Source organism: Grus americana, chromosome 5 (genome assembly GCF_028858705.1).
Source record: "Grus americana isolate bGruAme1 chromosome 5, bGruAme1.mat, whole genome shotgun sequence".
NCBI lineage: Eukaryota > Metazoa > Chordata > Aves > Gruiformes > Gruidae > Grus > Grus americana.
The window spans coordinates 21,719,662-21,739,962 of NC_072856.1; the positions used below are offsets into that span (position 1 = coordinate 21,719,662).

The window sequence follows — 20,301 nt, forward strand, 5'->3', positions numbered from 1 at the left end:
TAACTTGTCCATTTCAAATAAAGTGTATTTTGAGCACAAAACACTCAGTTTACTTTCACTATTCTTTGGATTTTGGCTAACATGAAGTGGAAAGACTACACACTGTCGTGGTTTAACCCCAGCTCACAGCTAAGCACCACACAGCTGCTCGCTCACCACCACCCCCAGCGGGATGTGGGAGAGAATCAGAAGAATAAAAGTGAAAAAACCTCTAGGTTGAGTTAGAGAGTTCAATACGTAAAGCAAAAGCCATACATGCAAGCAAAGCAAGACAAGGAATTTCATTCACTACTTCCTATTGGCAGGCAGATGTTCAACCATCTCCAGGAGAGCAGGGCTCCATCACATGTAATGGTTACTTGGGAAGACAAACACCATCACTCCAAATGTGTCCCCTTCCTCATCCCTCTTCCCATAGCCCCTTATATGTTGAGCATGATATGATATGGTATGGAATATCTCTTTCATCAGTTGGGGTCAGCTGATCCAGCTGTGTCTCCTCTCAATTTCTTCTACACCCAAGTGTACCCAGGTCCTTGAGCAATCCAGCAGGTTGATTTGCTTTTGCCTGAAGCAGGGCTAACCCAGGAACTTTATCCCCTTCTACAGCGCATGGAAGTTTTGACTGGGCAGGGCCAGCTCGATTGGTAGATCCCCTAGTGTTAACTAACCAGGTGGCCTTTGCTAACTGTGTATCCCAGTGTTTGATGGTCCCACCACCCGTTGCTCTCAGTGTAGTCTTTAGCAGTCCACTGTAGCGTTCGCTTTTCCCAGAGGCTGGTGCATGACAAGGGGATGTGATACACCCACTCAATGCCATGCTCTTTGTCCCAGGTGTCTATGAGGTTGTTTTGGAAATGAGCCCCATTGTCGGACTCAGTTCTTTCTGGGGTGCCATGTCACCACCAGACTTGCTTTTCAAGGCCCAGGATACTGTTGTGGGTAGTGGCATGGGGCACAGGATATGTTTCCAGCCATCCGGCGGTTGCTTCCTCCGTTGTGAGGACATAGTGCTTGCTTTGGCGGGTTTGTGGGAGTGTGATATAATCAATCTGCCAGGCCTCCCCATATTTATATTTCAGCCATTGTCCTCCCTACAAGAGGGGCTTTAGCCGCTTGGCAGTTACGGAGCCAGTTGCTCTACTTCAATTGCTGTAACCACCCCCACAGGACGCTGGCCACCATTCATGAATCAGTACAGAGATAGAGCACCAGCCACTTTTCTCGATCAGCAATATCTAAAGCCAGCAGGATGGCTTTCACCTCTGCAAAATGGCTTGATTCACCTCCTCCTTCAGCAGTTTCAGCGACTTCACGCAGCAGCCTTCCACCTCCAACGCTTTCCCACAATGCGGCAAGACCCATCAGTGAACAGGGCATACGGCTTCTCATTTTCTGGCAGTTTATTATACGGTGGGGCTTCTTCAGCAAGCGTCACCTCCTCCTCTGGCGACATTCCAAAGTCTTTGCCTTCTGGCCAGTCCATGATCACTTCAGAATTCCCGGGCGATCAGGGTTTCCTATTGGAGCCCGTGGTGTGATCACAGGCGACTCACTCGCTCCACATAGCATCAGTTGCATGATATGTAGAGGGGACCCTCCCTTTGAACATCCAGCCCAGCACCAGCAGTCGGGGTGCCAGGAGGCATGCTTCAGTACCAGTCACTTCCTAAGTGGCTCGAACCCCCTCGTACACTGCCAGTATCTCTTTTTGAGTTGCAGTGTAGCAGGCCTTGGATCCTCTGTATCCTCAACTCCAAAACCTTAGGGGTCGACCTCGAGTCTCCCCTGGTGCTTTCTGCCAGAGACTCCAGGTAGGGCCATGCTCCCTGGCTGAGGTGTACCGCCCATTTTTAACATCTGGTCCTGCCCGGACTGGCCCAAGGGCTACTGCATGAACTCTTTCCTGTTTTAAGTTGTTCAAAGGCTTGTCGTTGCTCAGGGCCCCATTTGAAATCATTCTTCTTCTGGGTCACCTGACAGAGAGGGCTCACAACCAGACGGTAAGTTGGAATATGCATCCTCCAAAAACAGACAACGCCTAAGAAAGCTTGTGTTTTCTTTTTGCTAGTCAGTGGAGACATAGCTGCTGACAACACCCATCTTGCCATTTTATTGCTAAAAACTGGATCTCCTGTGCAGGTCCCTTGACTTTACTTTGTTTCATGGCAAAACTAGTTTTCAGAAGGATTTGGACTATTTTCTTCCCATTCTCAGTGACTTAGGCTGCTGTGCTGCCCCATACGATGATGTCGTCAGTGTATCACTGGTGGGGTGGGGTAAGAAGCAGAAAAGGCCTTGACTCTGTGTAAGCACTACTCAGCAATAGCAAAAACATCTCTATATTATCAACACTGTTTTCAACACAAATCTAAAACATAGCCCCATACTAGCTACTAGGAAGAAAATTAACTGTATCCCAGCCAAAACCAGCACACACACTACCGTAGTAGTGCTAAACTGAAGTGTAACAGAGTTGCCAGAATCTGCATACTTCTAATAATAACAGTTTGGTAAGGCATGTTTTTGTTTAATAAATGTTTACCAAGCTCTGGTATCTTTTCTGATCAGTAGACTACTCTCGTGTTTGTTACCTCTCTCATCTTTCTACATTACTATCCTGTGTTGATAGAGGTTTATAGAGTGGTTGGAAAGATGTGTCCAACCCTTCCTTTTCCAGTTCTCATAAAATATCTATTTGCCTGCCTTGAACTGAAATCTGTTTAACTTGATTTGCTTTGGTGCCTCCTCCAACTATACTTATATGCAGGCTTGCAGTCTTGCACCCATGACAGTCATAACATTGCTGTACCTGTTTTTCTTAATCAGTTAAATCATGTGGAATTGGTGGGAAGGAAATTATTTTTATGTGTATATATAACAAATATTTATATAATATCTATAAATATATATGAATATGACTTTTATATATGTATATTTTATATATATTTCTATGTCATACACATGAGTTTCAGAAAGTCCTGAGTCAATCTTCTAATCTAAAAATAAGCTCAATTTTGGCAATACATTTTTCAGTTAACACACTAAAACCCACTAAAATTATTAAATGCATTTTGACTTGGCTATGATAGGTAGAACCATCTGGTTTTTGTCATTTGCATAATATATGGAAGTAATTTTAAAGCATTTTGTTACCTTTACAATATATAAGCTAGAAAAGCTTTATTTTATCTATTATAGAATCTAATGAGCAGATGGTCTGTCTTATGACTGCCAAGTTAAAACCCTTAGGTAGTTTTTGGTAACTTCTAATATGTTAACAAGGAAAGTTGTATTATGCCATGCTGTTACTTTTTTATCTCAAATTGTAATGCTAGGGGATGATTTCATTTAATGAAATCTCATTTTTTTCCCTGATATAGTAGTTATGTTAAAAACTAAACACATTTTTAAAAGAAATTTTGACTAACCTGTCAATTTGGGAAAACAAGTAACAACTTTAATAATGACAAATTTACATCCTGAGCTCAGTAATTTTTTTCATTTTTAATATCATTTGCTGGAGTACATATTGGAGCTAAAAATAAATTGAAGCAAGTCAGCAATCAGTAAAAGGCATTACATAGAACACACAGCTTTTCAGGTTTCAGTTCTTGGTTCTGGAGTGCTGCTTTGTCAGGAACAACTAAGAATGCATAATGTTTTGAGATTTTTTTCCTTTCTACAAAAATTTAATAACACAAACTATTGACTTGCACTCAAGAATAGACTGTCACTCAAGCAGTAATCTAATGAAATTAGATAGCTTTGTTGTTTAGTATTTATGGCTTATGTTTTGAAGCCATGGTATGGTTCTAAGTAGTCTGATTTTTACATTTATTTTTAATTTTCTCTGCCAGTTTATGTAATAAAACTTTGTGTACATAAACCTTTGTGTACATGCTATGGTGATGTCTTCATGAAGTGACAGAGATTTATCTAGGGTGTAAGATGCAGACTTTTGTTATCAGATCTGGAGCATAAAGAGAAGACGTGTATGACTGATACAGCTGCTCTTACAAGTCACTAGTATATGTGCAGTTACACCTGCAAATTTTACTATAGCTTATTTCCTTTGCAATTGGCAGTGGTGGTGTAAATGCAGTCTTTTCTGTTTAGTCTTGTAGGTGCTAATCTTTAGCATTGTCCTGGTTTTCAGCCACGATAGTTAATTTTCACAAGAAAATGGGAGGGGACATAGCCAGGAGAGATGATCCAGACTAGCCAAAGGGATATTCCATACCATATGATGTCATGCTCAGGATAAAAAGGAGGCTTGGCCAGGGAGGAGCAGCAGCTCTGGGGATGGTTGGGGATGGTTGGGTGTCCAGTCATCAAGTGAGCAAATTGCATTGTGTATCACCCGCTTTGTGTATTCTGTTATAAGTAGTGGTGTTATTTTCCTCTTCCTTTTCTGTCCCAGTAAACTGTCCTTATCCCAAACCACTAATTTTACCTTTTTCTTCCCATTCTTCTCCCCATCCCACTGAGGCGGGGAGGGGTGAGCAAGCATCTGCGAGTTGCTCAGCAGCTGGCTGGAGCTAAACCACAACAAGCATGTTGTTTTATAAATACAGTGTACTAGTAGATATAGTATTGTAGCTTAAAGATGGGAGTTTACTTATGTTAGTCATTCTGTGTCCACAAGAGAGAAGTTTTGTGGCAGTAGCTGTATCAGTATAAAGACCCTGGGAGAATGTTTATAGAGTAGATGAGGTTCAACCACACCTGGAACTGTTAGATGTTACTCAGTTTTTAGCTTTCGTTCTTTAGTGTGGTGCTGTCTTTCAAATTGCTTATAAAGTATGGACTTGTATACTATCTACACCTGCTGGTGCATATTTATGTCAGAAAGGTACACAAAAGTGAATGATAAATATACTACTCAATTTTCTTTGAACACTAATTACATTAGATTCAAATGCCTACAAATACAACAGATGAAACAGCTTTTATTTGAGACTTTATACCCTGAGTAAGTGTATTCTGATATCTTATTTAGAAGAATTGTTAGTGGAATTCACAAATTACCTTGTACACTCACAATTAGTGATGATGAATGTCATCCTTCTTTAGCACAAATGTTTTCTGTTACTCTATATTCAAGCCCATTTATTCACAGAAGTTAATGAGAATATACTAAAAAGATAACATGAGACACACAAAATTTGTATCAGTAATAATCACCTTCTTAACGTTTGTTTTGACAACAGAAATTTAACTGCACAGAAGTGGCTCGTTAAAGTGATGAAATAGTAATACTTTTGGAATTTTTGAAATAGTTTCTTTGTTGTCAGTATTTCACTGTGTTTAATCACCAGGGATGCTCTCAAACTTCTGCAAGAGAAGCAGAAGGGCAAACCCAGTGAATTGAAATGTGTGGTTTCTCCAGCTCCTCCCCAGCCTACTGCAGTGCATTCTGCTTCGCAAGCAACAGCTGTGACTTCTGCTTATCCAAGGCCAGCAGTTCCACCAGTTTCCACACCAGGACAACCTGCTGCACTGGTAATGTTTCTATTAAGTCCTCAACATTGCTACAGCTAAATATTGGCATGGCTACTTAAATAGGTATATGAGATTTCCAGAACTGGAGAGACAAAGGAAACTAAGGCTACCCAGATGCCAAACCCAGTCACATGCAGTTTTTATTCAAAATGCAGAGTTCTCAGAATTATGATCTGCACACTACTTCGTGTAACTTGCAAATTGAAGCCATGAAAAAATTTACATTGCAGGCCTTGGAAAAGGGAAAGTCAGAGAGGCAGCAATTTTATTTCAGTCCCCAAAACAGAAGATGCCATTAGTTTGGAAATCAACAATACACCCTTTCCCTCAATCCCTGAAGGATCAGTGTGTCAGAGTGTATTTCCAAACTCGGAAAAACTTGCATCCTGATGTATTTTTACTGTTGCTTTCCTGCGATATATGTAAATGTCCACTGATGAGTTATCAAGAAGCGAGGAAGGAAAGGGCTTAGTGGTTGTTTTGAAGAGTAATTTGCAAACTCTTGCACCTAATTACAGTTTCTATGTTAATCTGAAATTCAGAAATACCAGAAATTGTTTTTTAAAGAATAAATGCCCACGCTGAAATGCACATTAGTAGAAATTGAAAACCTTTTGTGAAAAATGGGGGAAAAACCTTTCTGGCTCTAGAAATAAATTTGAAGTAACTTTAAAGGCTGAAATTTACAATGTAGCGACAATTCATAATATTCAGAAAATGCTGCTGGTTTTGTACTGTAGAAAGAAGCAAACAAAGCGCAGAAAGCTCAAACTTAAATATTTTTAACATTACAGATAAAAAATGTTTCTGTGATTGCACCAGACATACATATTGCAATTTCTTCTATTGTGTACTGCTCAGTATGTAGTATACCTGCTGTAGATTAGGTATACAAAATAATGTTTTACAGAATCACTTACTTTCTTGTTTTCTGTAGTCACTGATATTTCAAGAGATTCCTTGAAAGTTGACTTGCTTCTATGAACAAGGTGGGAAAACTTGTGCATTCAAATATTACTGAATATATCTGGAAGGAGAGAGAAGAATAACAAAAAGGAGATGCAGTAAAGCCTGTCTTAAGGAACCACCCAGGGGACTGAAAAAGCAGTATCTTACTGAGGAAACATTCTATTATAATTTAAATGGAACAAAGCATATTCTGAGCAATATGCCAGCTCTGGCAGATGGAACAATGCTTTTATTCTCTGGCAGAGAATTAATGCCTGAAGATTTGAATTTTATTTTTTTTTTTGGAAGCAGTCTGCTAGAATAGCAGGAATCATAGAATCATAGAATGGTTCTGGTTGGAAGGGGTCTTAAAGATCATCTAGTTCCAACCCCCCTGCCATGGGCAGGGACACCTTCCACTAGACTAGGTTGCTCAAAGCCTCATCCAACCCGGCCTTCAGCACTTCCAGGGATGGGGCATCCACAACTTCTCTGGGCGACCTGTTCCAGTGCCTCACCACCCTCACAATGAAGAATTTCTTTCTAACATCTAATCTAAATCAACCCTTTTTTCAGTTTAAAGCCATTACTCCTTGTCCTATCACTTGTAAAAAGTCGTTCTCCAGCTTTCCTGTAGGCCCACTTTAGGTACATGGAGCCTTCTCTTCTCCAGGCTGAACAATCCCAACTCTCTCAGCCTGTCCTCACAGGAGAGGTGCTCCAGTCCTCTGATCATTTTTGTGGCCCTCCTCTGGACTCGCTCCAGCAGGTCCATGTCTTGTACTGGGGACCCCAGAGCTGGACACAGTACTCCAGGTAAGGTCTCTCAAGAGTGGAGTAGAAGGGCAGAATCACCTCCCTCAGCCTGCTGGTCACACTTCTAAGTTGAATAGACTAGAACACCCAGTGGTCCTAATCATATTAATTTCAGTAGTTGGAACGTATCGCTTTTTGATATTTAGGGGATAGTTGAAGAGCAGGAGTCACTGATGATAACGCATCAGTGCTGGAGTCCTGTTTCAGCAAAAGGGAAGTATATTTGCTCTTTCGGTATTAAGTATGCTGCATATGTTTTCTTTTAGGGCACATTCACAGAAATCCCAGCTAGCAACATTCGAAGAGTTATTGCTAAGAGATTAACAGAGTCCAAAACTACTGTACCTCATGCATATGCTGCTGCTGACTGTGACATTGATGCTATTTTGAAATTAAGAAAAGAATTGGCCAAAGGTTAGTAATTAAACTGATTTACTGTAATGTGTGGAAATAATGAATAGTTTGTCTTGTTTACATAATCTTGCCCAAGAGGTAGATTTTTGTATAGTCAGAACACTATGCATTCAAAAAATCTTTTTCAGTATTCTGTGTGTTGGACTCAAGCTGTAGTTTCCTCTGATTATTGAATTGGACAGCTTACCAAGATGTAAGAAGACAGAGGTGTTACTTTGCCAGCTAACACAACATGCTGTAGAGAACTGCAGTTTAACAAAGGACTATGCATTGTGCAGTAGGTTTTTGTTTCCTTCCATCCAGATGCAGCAATATTCAACTTCTTGATGGCTGAAATCTCAAATTATTCATGTGAAAGGTTATAGGGGAAGCTTTAAATTAAAATACATTCATGCTCTGTCCTTTTAGATACAATGTTAAAATTTAGTTTTCCTGGCCTCTTTGTTGAATTTACTGGAAAAGGAAAGTGTGGTGGGTTGACCCTGGCTGGAGGCCACCAGAGCCGCTCTCTCACTCCCCTCATTCACTAGACAGGGGAGAAAAAGTATAACGAAAAGCTTGTGGATCGAGATAAGGACAGGGAGAGATCATTCACTAATTATCGTCACGAGCAAAACAGACCGAACTTAGAGAGGGAATTCATCTGATTTATTACCAAGCAAAACAGAGTAAAGCAATGAGAAAATAAAATCAACTCTTAAATCACCTCCCCCCACCCCTCCCATCTTCCCAGGCTCAACTTCACTCCCGGCTACAACCTCCGCCCCCCTCAGCGGCACAGGGGGACGGGGAGTGGGGGTTACGGTCAGTTCATCACACGGTGTTTCTGCTGCTTCTTCATCCTCAGGGGGAGGACTCCTCTCATAGTTCCCCTGCTTCAGCATGGAGTCCCTCTCACGGGGTGCAGGCCTTCAGGAGCAAACTGCTCCAGCGTGGGGTCCCCCACGAGGTCACAAGTCCTGCCAGCAAACCTGCTCTGGCGTGGGCTCCTCTCTCCATGGGTCCACAGGTCCTGCCAGGAGCTTGCTCCAGCGTGGGCTTCCCACGGGCCGCAGCCTCCTTCAGGTGCCTCCACCTGGTGCGGCGTGGGGTCCTCCACGGGCTGCGGGTGGAATCTCTACACCCCCTCATCCTTCCTCCATGGGCTTCCTGCTTCACCATGGTCTCCACCACGGGCTGCAGGGGGATCTCTGCTCCAGCGCCTGGAGCACCTCCTCCCCTCCTTCTTCACTGACCTTGGTGTCTGCAGAGTTTCTTACATCTCACTCCTCTCTCCAGCTGCAAAAGCTCTCTCTCTAAGTGTTTTTTTTCTTCTTAAATATGTTATCACAGAGGCGCTGATTGGCTTGGCCTTGGCCAGCGGCGGGTCCGTCTTAGAGCTGGCTGGCATTGGCTCTATCAGACACAGGGGGAGCTTCTAGCAGCTTCTCACAGAAGCCACCCCTGTAGCACCCCCCCGCTACCAAAACCTTGCCACACAAACCCAACGCAGAAAGCTAATGCAGCTTCTCAAATTCTGAGTGAGAATGGCTTTATCCATGCTGAGGAAGGAAGGAGTTTTTAGTACGTGCCAGCCAATGCATAGTAAATTCCTCTTGAAGTCAAAGTAATGGTGTTAATGTGAAGGAGGCAGGATTATCTCTTTCACTGAAATTTATATATATGCTTAAAGCTATGTTAAAGCTGTTGGAATAGAAATCTGTCCAAGGGAAAAATGGATAATTTTAAAATATACATTGAGAATTGGATTAAAAGCTATAAATGACAGACATGTTTATGTGTAAGATTAAGAAATCAAATTTTCGCTTTTTGTCTCAATTTGTATTAACTGAAGTTAACTTACAAAAAGTTTTTGAAGTTTAAGGTCATAATCAAAGATTGCTTTGTTTTTTCTAAAACTGTTTTTATTTTTGCTAAAATCAGCTGAACATACTGTACAATAGGATGTGTTAATAGTTTCAAAATTAACTATGCAGACTAGAATCTTCTTTCCCAGATCTCAGTTCAACAAAGTGTATATGACATGCATTTAAAAAACCAAGAGGATTTTTCAATAGAACACTCTTCAGGCAGGTACTTCATTTTCATGCAAAATATTACAGAGGTGTTGTTTGCTTAGTGTCTTTTTGTTTAAGGACTTCTACTTAGTCGGGTGAGAAAACTGAATGAAATGTTTTCTTACTTTAACATCATAATTGTCTTAATTTAAATAAATTCTATTATATTTAGAAATATTTGGTCAATATACTGACTTTAATGTCTACAGGAAGTGGCTCCAATTTCATAGTTTGTGAAGGTATTGAACCAAATCCTGTGAAAATTCTTTAGGAATACATTGTTTTATATTATGTCAGTTCTTGCAATTGCCTGCAGGTACTATCATTTTTCCTTCTTTTTGTGGTTGGTTTTTTTTTTTAATTTGGTAGCTGGTTTAATATTCTGTAAAGAGGACACCAGCACAGTACAATCTATTTATAAATAACAGTGCCAGAAATATGGAAACAAATGTTTTTCTAAAATTTTGACATCTGTAAGTTAATTTGATCAAGCCAGATTTACAGCTGAGTAGGTTAGATAGGGCATCTTGCTCTTCAGTAACTCACCTTAAGTTAGAGGATTTTAAAAAAATTTTATCCTTTCACTCAGAGGTATTTAAGCCTGAGAAAAGAATTATTTTGTAATGTAATGTTTCTTTTTTCCATCATGCTTATAAAGCTATTTTCCATTAAATACACATCTCGAACAAGAATTTAAAGGACTGTAATGAAATAAAATCAGAGAGAGAATTGTTGAGCAGTTGCACTACAAGACTGTATTTTTCTCTGCAGGGTCATATCTCTGTCACCAATCTGGTAAGCTGCGGAAAAACATTAATGAATGAATTCGCTGTCCTTTTTCAGTCGCATCTTCCATCTTATCTCCTAAGCTACTTGAAGTTATATGTTTTTGGAGTTATTTTTCTTCATGGAAAAGCTGGATTAAATAGTTGAAAACCTGTGCTGTGTGTTTCTGCTTCTGTAGTATCCTTATTCCCTCTGATGCCAAATTTGAGTTATTTTAAGCTGTTCCAATCCGCTGATACATTTTGGCATCAGACCTGTAAAACAGTTATACAAGCACAATTGAGGTGCTGTTGCAAGAGTAGGAAGCAGTAGCTGAGGGGAAGGGAGTCAGGCCTGGGTGGTGGCAATGCCTGCCTCCAATTTCCTGCTTGTCCGTGGAGCTCTTAACTAATTCTAATACATTGAGAAATGAGGTTTGACCGCAGCTGTCCAGGAGGAGTAACCTTCTCAGGAAATCTATCTCATTTTAAGGCAGAACTTGAGAAATTAGTCAAGATCATGTAGTAAGATTGACTGCAATATCTGTAGGTGATTCTTCTGGTCTTAAGATTCTATAAAATGTCTTAAGTTTCTATAAAATGTCTTAAATTTCTATAAAATGACAATATTTCTAGTTTCTAAGGTTAGCAATGTTTTTTATTGAATTGACAATATCTGCTTCTCCTTTCACTGGAGTTTTGAATGACTACTTTTTAATGCAAGAGTACCGAGGTCATTTTTCTACTTGACTTTTTTTAAATGATTCACTTATTCACAAGTTAATGTCAAAGACAGTTTATGATGTTGATATTTTCTTTAAACAGCAGCAGTTCATAAGAAATTAAGTAAAAAATTATCTTAGGAATGCTCACTTAAAATTTTTCACATCTCTCCTGCTGCTGTGGATTCTTAATGAATATTTTTTAAAAACGTAGGGGTGGGAAACAGCCATATGTCTTTGCACAAAATTGAATTGCAGAGATGGAAATTACTTTTTTTTTCTGATAGAAATGATGGTGGTTTCTAATACATAATGAGATGTAATGTGGAATTTTTATGCAGCATTCCCTGTTGTAAGCTGCTTTGTTTTGGAGGTAAAATATAGCAATTATCCGTACTGTCAACTTCAGTGATTGAGGGTAAAATATTATCAGATACACTTCATTTAACTGTACTCCTATATCTTCACTGTATTCCTGCCTCCCTAGTAAACAGTGACATGCTAATCATGGCAAACGTTGCAGGTTAATTTGGCGGTGGATACTTGGTTCATTCCTCCAAATTTATGATCATTTAAGAAGATTTCACTTAATATAATTATCTAGAAATAATTTTCCCTTTTAAAAAGCATTTCTAAAGGTATGTATATTACATGCCATAAACCAGACTTGAGAATGAAGTAGTTTTGCTTCTTGATCTGTACAGCTGACAGCAGTGATGATGGTAGCAGCGTAATGTAGCTTTTTTATTATGAGAATGATGGATTTAATATTGTGTAAATATCATGCACCTTCAGGATAATTTTGTAGCAACTGTGGCATATTCTGCATTGTATCTATAGTCTTTACTTCTGCTGCCGGTCCTGATTTTAGTTAGTACTTTTGGTCTCCTAAAACTTGGAAAAAATAATGCAAAGCAAATATAGCTATTGTTTCCATCCATCCTTTCTCCCAAGCTTTTGGGGAAAGGAAGGAAATGTACTAAGTGTTACGCAGTATTTCTTAGGCTTACATTGAAAAAATCCAGTCCTCTCAAGGTTATTTTATCTGCTTCTGGCTAATGCTACCTTTTTTGTGTGTAGCTTTGCTTTTAATTTAACATCTTTGTCACTCTCATATTATTTTGCAGCCTGCTTTAGAATATATTATTAACCCATTTTAAGGATTGGCAGATGCTTTCACCTTGCTACTTCTTACATTATAAGGCCCCAAAGGTCACTGGAGAATAACATACTTCTGATTTATAGCTGAATAAAAGCTGAACTCTGCAATTATTCCAGTTAATGCATCACACTACATAAAGAATAATAATCTCCAGTATTATCTTTGTATATTTAGGTCCTGCAATAGATTTCTAAATCAACAGTAAATATGTAAAGCATAAACCACATGTGGGCTGCTACTTATAAGAGTAGTAATACTGAAGTTAGCAGCTTTATTGACCTAGTAACAGCTAGCAAAAATATCTGTACTGAGGAGATTTTTCCTTGATGATACTCCTTTTGTCCCAAGCAGGAGAAAAGTTTGCTTTCTTCTATGATTGTAGTTTGGAGATGAATTACTTTCTGGCAATGTTTAAAGAAGCAAATCTGCTGAATGACTGGAATGTTGTCATCACACAAATGCTGATAAGCAAATCTTATGAGCAATGATTGTTGTCTTTTCTTTTTGCAGATGACATTAAAGTATCTGTAAATGATTTTATTATCAAGGCAACTGCAGTCACTCTGAAGGTAAGTGAATAATTGACTTTAAAAAAATATGTTTTATAGCAAACTGCCAAGGACAGAAGAGTGTTTTGTTAGCCTATATGGAGATATGAATGCGATCATAGCAATGCTTGTAATTCTTTATCACTTATTGTTAGGATTTTTTAAGCTCTCCAGGTAAAATTCTCTACACTGTCTATACCGTGGACTGTAAAAATGAGAACTTCTTAGTAAAGATCCACTTACTACAGTTATCATCTGCAGATAATGGTGGATGGTTTGTCAGCAGACTAAAGCAATTGGCAAGATAAGTCTTCTGTTCTTTGCTGTTGCATCTTATTTTCTTTTGCAGTTGTAAACAAATATTTATCCAAGTCTTATACCAGTCTTAAGTATTACCTCAGATGTATTCTGATGGCATATTCAGTGACCTGTACTTTGAATTAGAAATTCTTCAGGCAATCAATCTTTGCTCATTGTTAAGAATTTTCATTGTTCCCTTTCTCAATGTAAAAGTTAAACAATTGCAGTACATCTTGAAGTTAAGATCTTAAATTCCATTAGGGTCTACTTATTCCATGCCAAACTACAGAGGCTTCACAGTCTCCATAAGCTATTTGTGTGTTCTGTGGGTAGAACTGGATACGTTGCCCTCTAATTTGTGTCGATGGCTCTGCTTGGAAAACATTGTAGTGCCACTAAATTTTTTGAAATTGTAAGGTTTCAGAGATCCTTCTTTAGAACTCCCACACTTTGGAACTGTGTCTTCTTAGTCCAGAGTGTCTCAAATATAATCACTTGGAAAACATAATGTGAAATTAATCTTATTTCCAAGCTTATGAAAAGAAAGAACTGTGATGGTTTCATTTAGATGTGGAGTGGTTTTCGTATAAATTCAGTTTGCACTTAATTTTAGAGTAAGTCATAGGTGGGTGCTCTGACCAGCCTGAAGGCCAGTATTTTTAAGGTTCAGGAGGAAATAGTGTCTTTACTGATCACTAACACCTGGAAAAGATCTCTCTCATGTAGAAAGATAATTAAGGGGGACACATGCTTGATCTCTCAGCTGTCCTGTGGAGTTTGCCCTCGTCATCAAGGCAATGTACTTATGTGTGACAAGGAATGAATGCAGATGTTGAAGCAGTTTGATATTGCCGTAGATTTGTTACCCACACCTTCTTGATTGCACAGTGATCACACCTTGTAGCTATATGGTAAATGCCTAGAAAAGCTAAACTCTTCTGATATCATTGCATCATTTGAGCAATGGGTTCTAAAAGAATGGAATTAAGAGAGAACAGTGCACTGGAATGGACTAAAACCAAACATGATCTAAATATTAATGTATATTTGCCAGAGCTATAGATTTTGACAGAAAAAAGATAAGATTCTAGGCAGTTTCATAAGAAAATGCCTGAGAGATATTCTGGGCATTGGATAGACTGGAAAAAACTTCCCAAGTTATTCTATACCAGAAACAGAAGGAGGAGCTAGATATGCTTGCTATGCATTTGTTAGATGTGAACATAGCAAGAAGCTTCTTTTTGTGACCTAATGAGACTTTATGCAATGAAATGGTGACATCCAAAAATTACTGTGAACTCCTAGCTGTGAGCGTGGCATAACAAATCTCTGCACCAGTGAGCAGGTGAAAGTAACAGGAGACAGAGAGAGAGAGGAATGAAAGATTAAGTTTTGTGTTTTTCTCTTCTACACAAAAAAAGACCAGTCAAGGAAGATAATGGGATGTAATCCTAGTTTACAGTTTGTCTATATGTGAAAGAATGACTTGAATACAAGCATCCAATGTACTTTTTATTACTTATGCTTATAAAAGTTTTTTGTTGTTATCTGTGGATTTTTTAAATGGCTGTCTGAAAATTAAAAGACAAGTAGCTTCCTGTTTATTTAACTATTAGGCTGCTTTACTGTACTTTGAAAGAGCATACATGTGGATTATGCATGTTGTTTGTTGCCATTATTCAAAACAAGATTTCCTTCTCTGACATCACAAAGTGACATAACTAATGAATTCTGTAAAAATTACTTCTCTTTCTGATATGCAAATAAAAACATTTAGTCTGTGATTAGATTTGTATTATTTTTCCTAGTATTTTCAGCTGACACTTCTGATACAGAATTTGAATCTTGAACTTAAGGATTAGATAGTTCTATGCTGCGAACATGAGAAAGTCATCTGTAGCATATCATAGAATCATAGCAAGGTTTGGATTGGAAGGGACCTTAAAGATCATCTAATTCCAACCCCCCTGCCATGGGCAGGGACACCCTCCAATAGACCACCCTTCCAACCTGGCCTTCAACACTTCCAGGGATGGGGCATCCACAACTTCTCTGGGCAACCTGTTCCAGTGCCTCTCTGCCCTCACAGTAAAGAATTTCTTCCTAATATCTCATCTAAATCTACCCTCTCTCAGTTTAAAGCCATTACTCCTTGTCCTATCACTTGTAAAAAGTCCTTTTCCAGCTTTTCTGTAGGCCCCCTTTAGGTTCTGGAAAGACTCTGGTCTCCCTGGAGCCTTCTCTTCTCCAGGTTGAACAATCCCAACTCTCTCAGCCTGTCTTCATAGGAGAGGTACTTCAGCCCTCTGATCATTTTTGTGGCCTTCCCCTGGACTCACTCCAGCAGGTCCATGTCTTGTACTGGGGACCCCAGAGCTCAACACAGTACTCCAGGTGGAGTCTCATGAGAGTGGAGTAGAGGGGCAGAATCACCTCCTTCGACCTACTGGTCACCTGCTTTGATGCAGCCCAGGATACGATTGGCTTTCTGTGCTGCAAGCACACATTGCTGGGACTTGCTGAGCTTGTCCACCAACACCGCCAAGTCCTTCTCCTCAGGGCTGCTCTCAATCCATTCTCCACCGAGCTTGTATTTGTGCTGATGCCATAAGTTGTTGGGCTTAGTAACAACAGCTGCTATAGCATCCGTCCTTTAAAAATAAACAGTCTTTCATTGCTGAAATGATGGGAGAAATAATACTGCCTGGTCTACATCAAAATTAAGAGTATTCTAATCATATTGAAGTTGATAGGAAAAACTCCTTGTCCCTAACATCTCTTTTGTATACCTTATATAGAGAGTCATACTTGCACAACACCCACTTGAAGGCATTTTACAACTGTGTATACTGTGGGACTTTCCTGAAAATTTATTTAACTTGCGAAGAGGAGTACTACCATCCTTTTTCCTTTTTTTTTTTTTTTTTTTTTTTTTGAAATATACATTCTGGTGTTGAAGAATAGGAACTGAGAGTACTGTTACACCATTTCTTCTAGGAGCAGAGTTGGTTTAGATAATGTGTCCCTCCTTCACTTTTTTTCTGGAATACCTTCTCGATTATGAAGTCAACTTCCTAATTCCTGATTCATTAAGGACAATGAATACTAATCTTGGATTTATTGTAAATAGTACCTTCACAGTATCTATTACCAGTTACCTGAGATTTCAGTTATATGTTGGGGTTGGTTTTTCTCCCTAACTGTTTCAGCTTCTCAAAAATTTGGTTGAAATTATCAGTAAACATTATATCAATTTTAACTGAGTCCACACACACACAAAAAAAAAGTCTGGTGCATTTTAGGAGAACCTCATCTGAAAAACAGTGAGTGTACCTGCAGCATATTCTATTTGTAGCTTCCTTTGTTAAGAGTCATGCTTGAGACATGAGTGGAAAACAACACACAGGTATAGTAGGATGTCCGTTTCCCTGCTTTTTGATGACACTGCTTTTTAGCTTTGCATGCTGGGCATCTGGAAGGTGGTATCAGTGACTCTGAAGGAATTTGTAGGCTTTTGTTAATTTTTTTTCCAGCAGCACCAAAAAACCATCTGCCTGCCCTGCTATTTTCAGTTTCTGGAGCATACATTCATGCTTTTTGACAAAGTAAGTTTAAATAAAATAAAATAAAGGTAAACTAACAGTATACGTCTATTCTTAGACCCTCACTGTGATTTTTTTTTTTTTTTTTTTTGCCTTGCTCGTGGCAGTCCTGCTGACAGATGTGACTGACCAGTTCTTTTGCCTACATTTGCACACAGCTGTCTGTGATGCATTAATTTGGTGAATGCCTCTATGTAGCTATGTGTTTTAAAGGATTTTCCTTTTTCTTGATAATTGATTGCATCTTTGTTCTTTTAACAGCTGTCTTTTTTTACTCACTCTCTTCTAGCAAATGCCAGATGTGAATGTAACCTGGGATGGAGAAGTCTGTAGGCAGCTGCAGTCCATTGACATTTCTATTGCTGTGGCAACAGACCGAGGTCTTATTACACCAATCATAAAAAATGTTGCTGCCAAGGGAATAAAGGAAATTGCTGCCTCTGCAAAGGTAGGTCTTAAATGTATGGTAGGCTGAGGAATATAGTAGCTATATAGTTTTTTGTAGCAGAAAACATAGCATCACACAGATACACATTAATAATAACAAAGGCAGTTTCAAAATGGATCCAAAGCAGTTTCAGCAGTCCTTAGATTTCAAAATTATTATTAATTTTGCAAGTCTATTCATTTTTAATTAACAGTAACTTAGCCATGATATTATTGAGTTGAATGCTGGCTAGACTGTTTGAAAAATAAACCTGTACAGACTTCTGCAATTTAATATAATTGTATTTCTTTAATCCTCATGAGAAAGATAGATAATGTTAATTTCTTTACTATTTCCAGTCTTTGAGTTTAAGATTTTGTTTGTTTGGGAGGGGTTTTGCTCCCATTCTCAGAAATTTGCTTGTAGCTGCTTGTGTTACTCTCTGTGTAGTAATATTATGGCACTTATTTCTGTCTGCATTTTTTCAATATGGAGTTCAGCTCTAACAGAGGCCTTTTTTTGTAATTTAATGAGTGCTAATCAAAGGCCTACAGCATCTGAGGAATGCAGTGGAAGTAGTGCTGGGGTGTAAAACTGTCCCAAAACTAGACACAAGGTGCACTTTGTAAATTTTTGTCTTTTACCAAAAACTACAGGAATCTTAATAGTCTGTGTTGGCAGAGGGGAACAACCAAAAAAGTTGTAGCAGAAAAAGGCATGTCATGCCACAAAACATCCATAACTGGATGTTTTAAAGATTTTTTCAGCCTATATTGCTTACTTCATGTTGAATGTGTTGTGAAAGTAAATCCTTTCACTAATATAATAGCCAGCCAAGGAGGAAGGTCAGGTGAGATTGTTGTATTGTTCTGTGATGAGCAATAGAATGACAAGAAGAAAAGCATTATGAGAAGTGAAGTATAGGTTGAACTTTCATTATCATCCCAAATACCTGTGATACTGTGATGCAGTATTACAAACCTCTCTTACTATAAATTACAGTGTCCTGCAGTTCGCATGATGGGAATGTATGCTTACATTATGTTCAATAGGGCTATAATAAAGTAAGCATTCCCCTTTCATTTAAAATGGAATGTAACATAGGTAACACTACTCAATATGAAAGTCATTGGGTCACATAGATTGCAGGTGTCCACACCAACATAATTTTGCTTTTCAACTTCTTCACTGAATTATTGAAATAAATATATAGCCGGCATACACATGTGGGAGGCACAAACCAAAACTGCAGCTGCTTTTCTACCAGTCTCCCTGTAGTTTGGCAGGCGCTTTCTTTGTGTAGATTACTTATGTCCCCTTCTGCAGCATGTTAATTTTAACTTCTTTCCAGGTCATGTGCATCCTAGCACTGTATTTTCATCATTCAAATAATGCAATGGCACATATACGTTATGCTCATATTGACCTTATTGTGTGAATACTGTTCCCATGGCTGTTGTCTTCTGGTTCACTAATTATTCAGAGATGAATAAAAGCCTAAAATAAAATTCAATATACCCTTTTAACTTTTATATTCATAATAAGGGTGTCAAAGGTTTGTAAAACTTGGTGTAAGCTTGAGTATTTAGTGGGCAATTCATTAGAATGAGAGTCTTTTTAATTGCTTGGTATTTATTTCTAACCTGAAGTCATTGCAGTCATTATACTACCATGGCCTTTCAGAACCCTTGTCTCAAAGATGTTTTGAAATGTATATAGAGAAGACAGTTATTTACCATGGCCAACAGAGTTATATTAAAACATGAAAGGAGATTAATCCATGTCACAACTATAACTACTGACAAACTCATCTGGGCAAAAGTTTATCTTGTAATGACTCTACCTCCATCCACATGCAAACAAAAAGAAGTCAATTAAATCATAGTTTATACTTATTGACTCTGGTCCTTAAAGGCAGGGTTGAGGTTTCATAGAAATTGCCTTTTTGTAGATTGAGTTGAGTGCTTGACAGGATATTCATAGAATGCATGTAGAAAATCCCTGGAAAGCAGAACGGGCAATTCCTAGAAAGCAATGTAGAAACTTAAAAAAAAAAAAAAAGGAGAAAAAAGACCCCAACTGAAACCCAAGGTCAATTCCTAGAAAGAACATGGAAAATATCCTAGAAAACAGTGGTAGAATTCCTAATTAAGGGAGTGGAGAATTCCTAGAAAACAGAGGGGATTCATAGAATAATCTTCTCCAAGAAAGTTTCACAAATTTGATATATCACTTTTTTCATGTTGTGATAAAGTAGATTTTTTTTTGTTTTATTCACTTCCACTGAAATTTCCCTAACATAATTAAATGATTGGAAACTTTGGAAACTATAATTATTTTTATTATTTTTACCAGAAGGAAAATATAAACAGACTGTGTTGTTTTTATCAGTCTTCCCAGAAGCAGATCTGAGTCTATTTCTCTGACTGTGCATTTGGAAACAGTTATTTTTGTCTTAAAATGTCATAATGCTGCAATTGTCACAACGTGACATTTTTCATGTGCTTTTCCACCTGCGGAATGAATATGATACAAGCCAAAAACACTAACTGTATTCTGTATGAATAGGATATGTCATCTGTCCTGCATATCTTCCCACTTCAGTCTCTGCTGTCAGTTGAAGAGGTCCTCATTTTGAAAAGGTTGCTGCTAATGGAGAAGTCATCTGATACATTTCCAGTCACCACCTTTTCCATTGGGTACTCACAGGGTGTTAGGAACAGGTTGGTGGCTGAATAATTGGCTTTTGACCAACCGAGTGCCATTTTTCTTGACATCCACCCAGTCCTTCCTTATGTGACAGCTACTGTAAGAATTACTCATCCTGATGTGTCCAAAGGAGGGCAACAAAGATGGTGAACAGTCTAGAGGGGAAGATGTATGAGGAGAGGCTGAAGTCCCTTGGTTTGTTCAGCCTAGAGGAGACTGAGGGGAGACCTCATCGTGGCTTACAGCTTCCTCACAAGGGGGAGCGAAGGGGCAGGCGCCGATCTCCTCCCTCTGGTCACCAGTGATAGAACCCGAGGGAACAGAATG

The 20,301-nt window shown here is 38.8% G+C and overlaps 1 protein-coding gene across 3 annotated transcripts in view; it reads left to right on the forward strand.

The window, feature by feature from the left end:
• Nucleotides 1-20,301, forward strand: part of PDHX (pyruvate dehydrogenase complex component X) — a 76,530-nt gene that overhangs the window by 41,348 nt on the left and 14,881 nt on the right. For 2 of the 3 annotated variants that reach the window (XM_054825798.1, XM_054825795.1), the window contains exons 6-10: nucleotides 5,322-5,505; nucleotides 7,536-7,683; nucleotides 10,512-10,535; nucleotides 12,899-12,957; nucleotides 17,128-17,286. In XM_054825798.1, the coding sequence (XP_054681773.1) occupies nucleotides 5,322-5,505; nucleotides 7,536-7,683; nucleotides 10,512-10,535; nucleotides 12,899-12,957; nucleotides 17,128-17,286 (574 nt within the window). The remainder of the gene's footprint in view (nucleotides 1-5,321; nucleotides 5,506-7,535; nucleotides 7,684-10,511; nucleotides 10,536-12,898; nucleotides 12,958-17,127; nucleotides 17,287-20,301) is intronic. The other variant, XM_054825797.1, reaches the window with a different exon arrangement.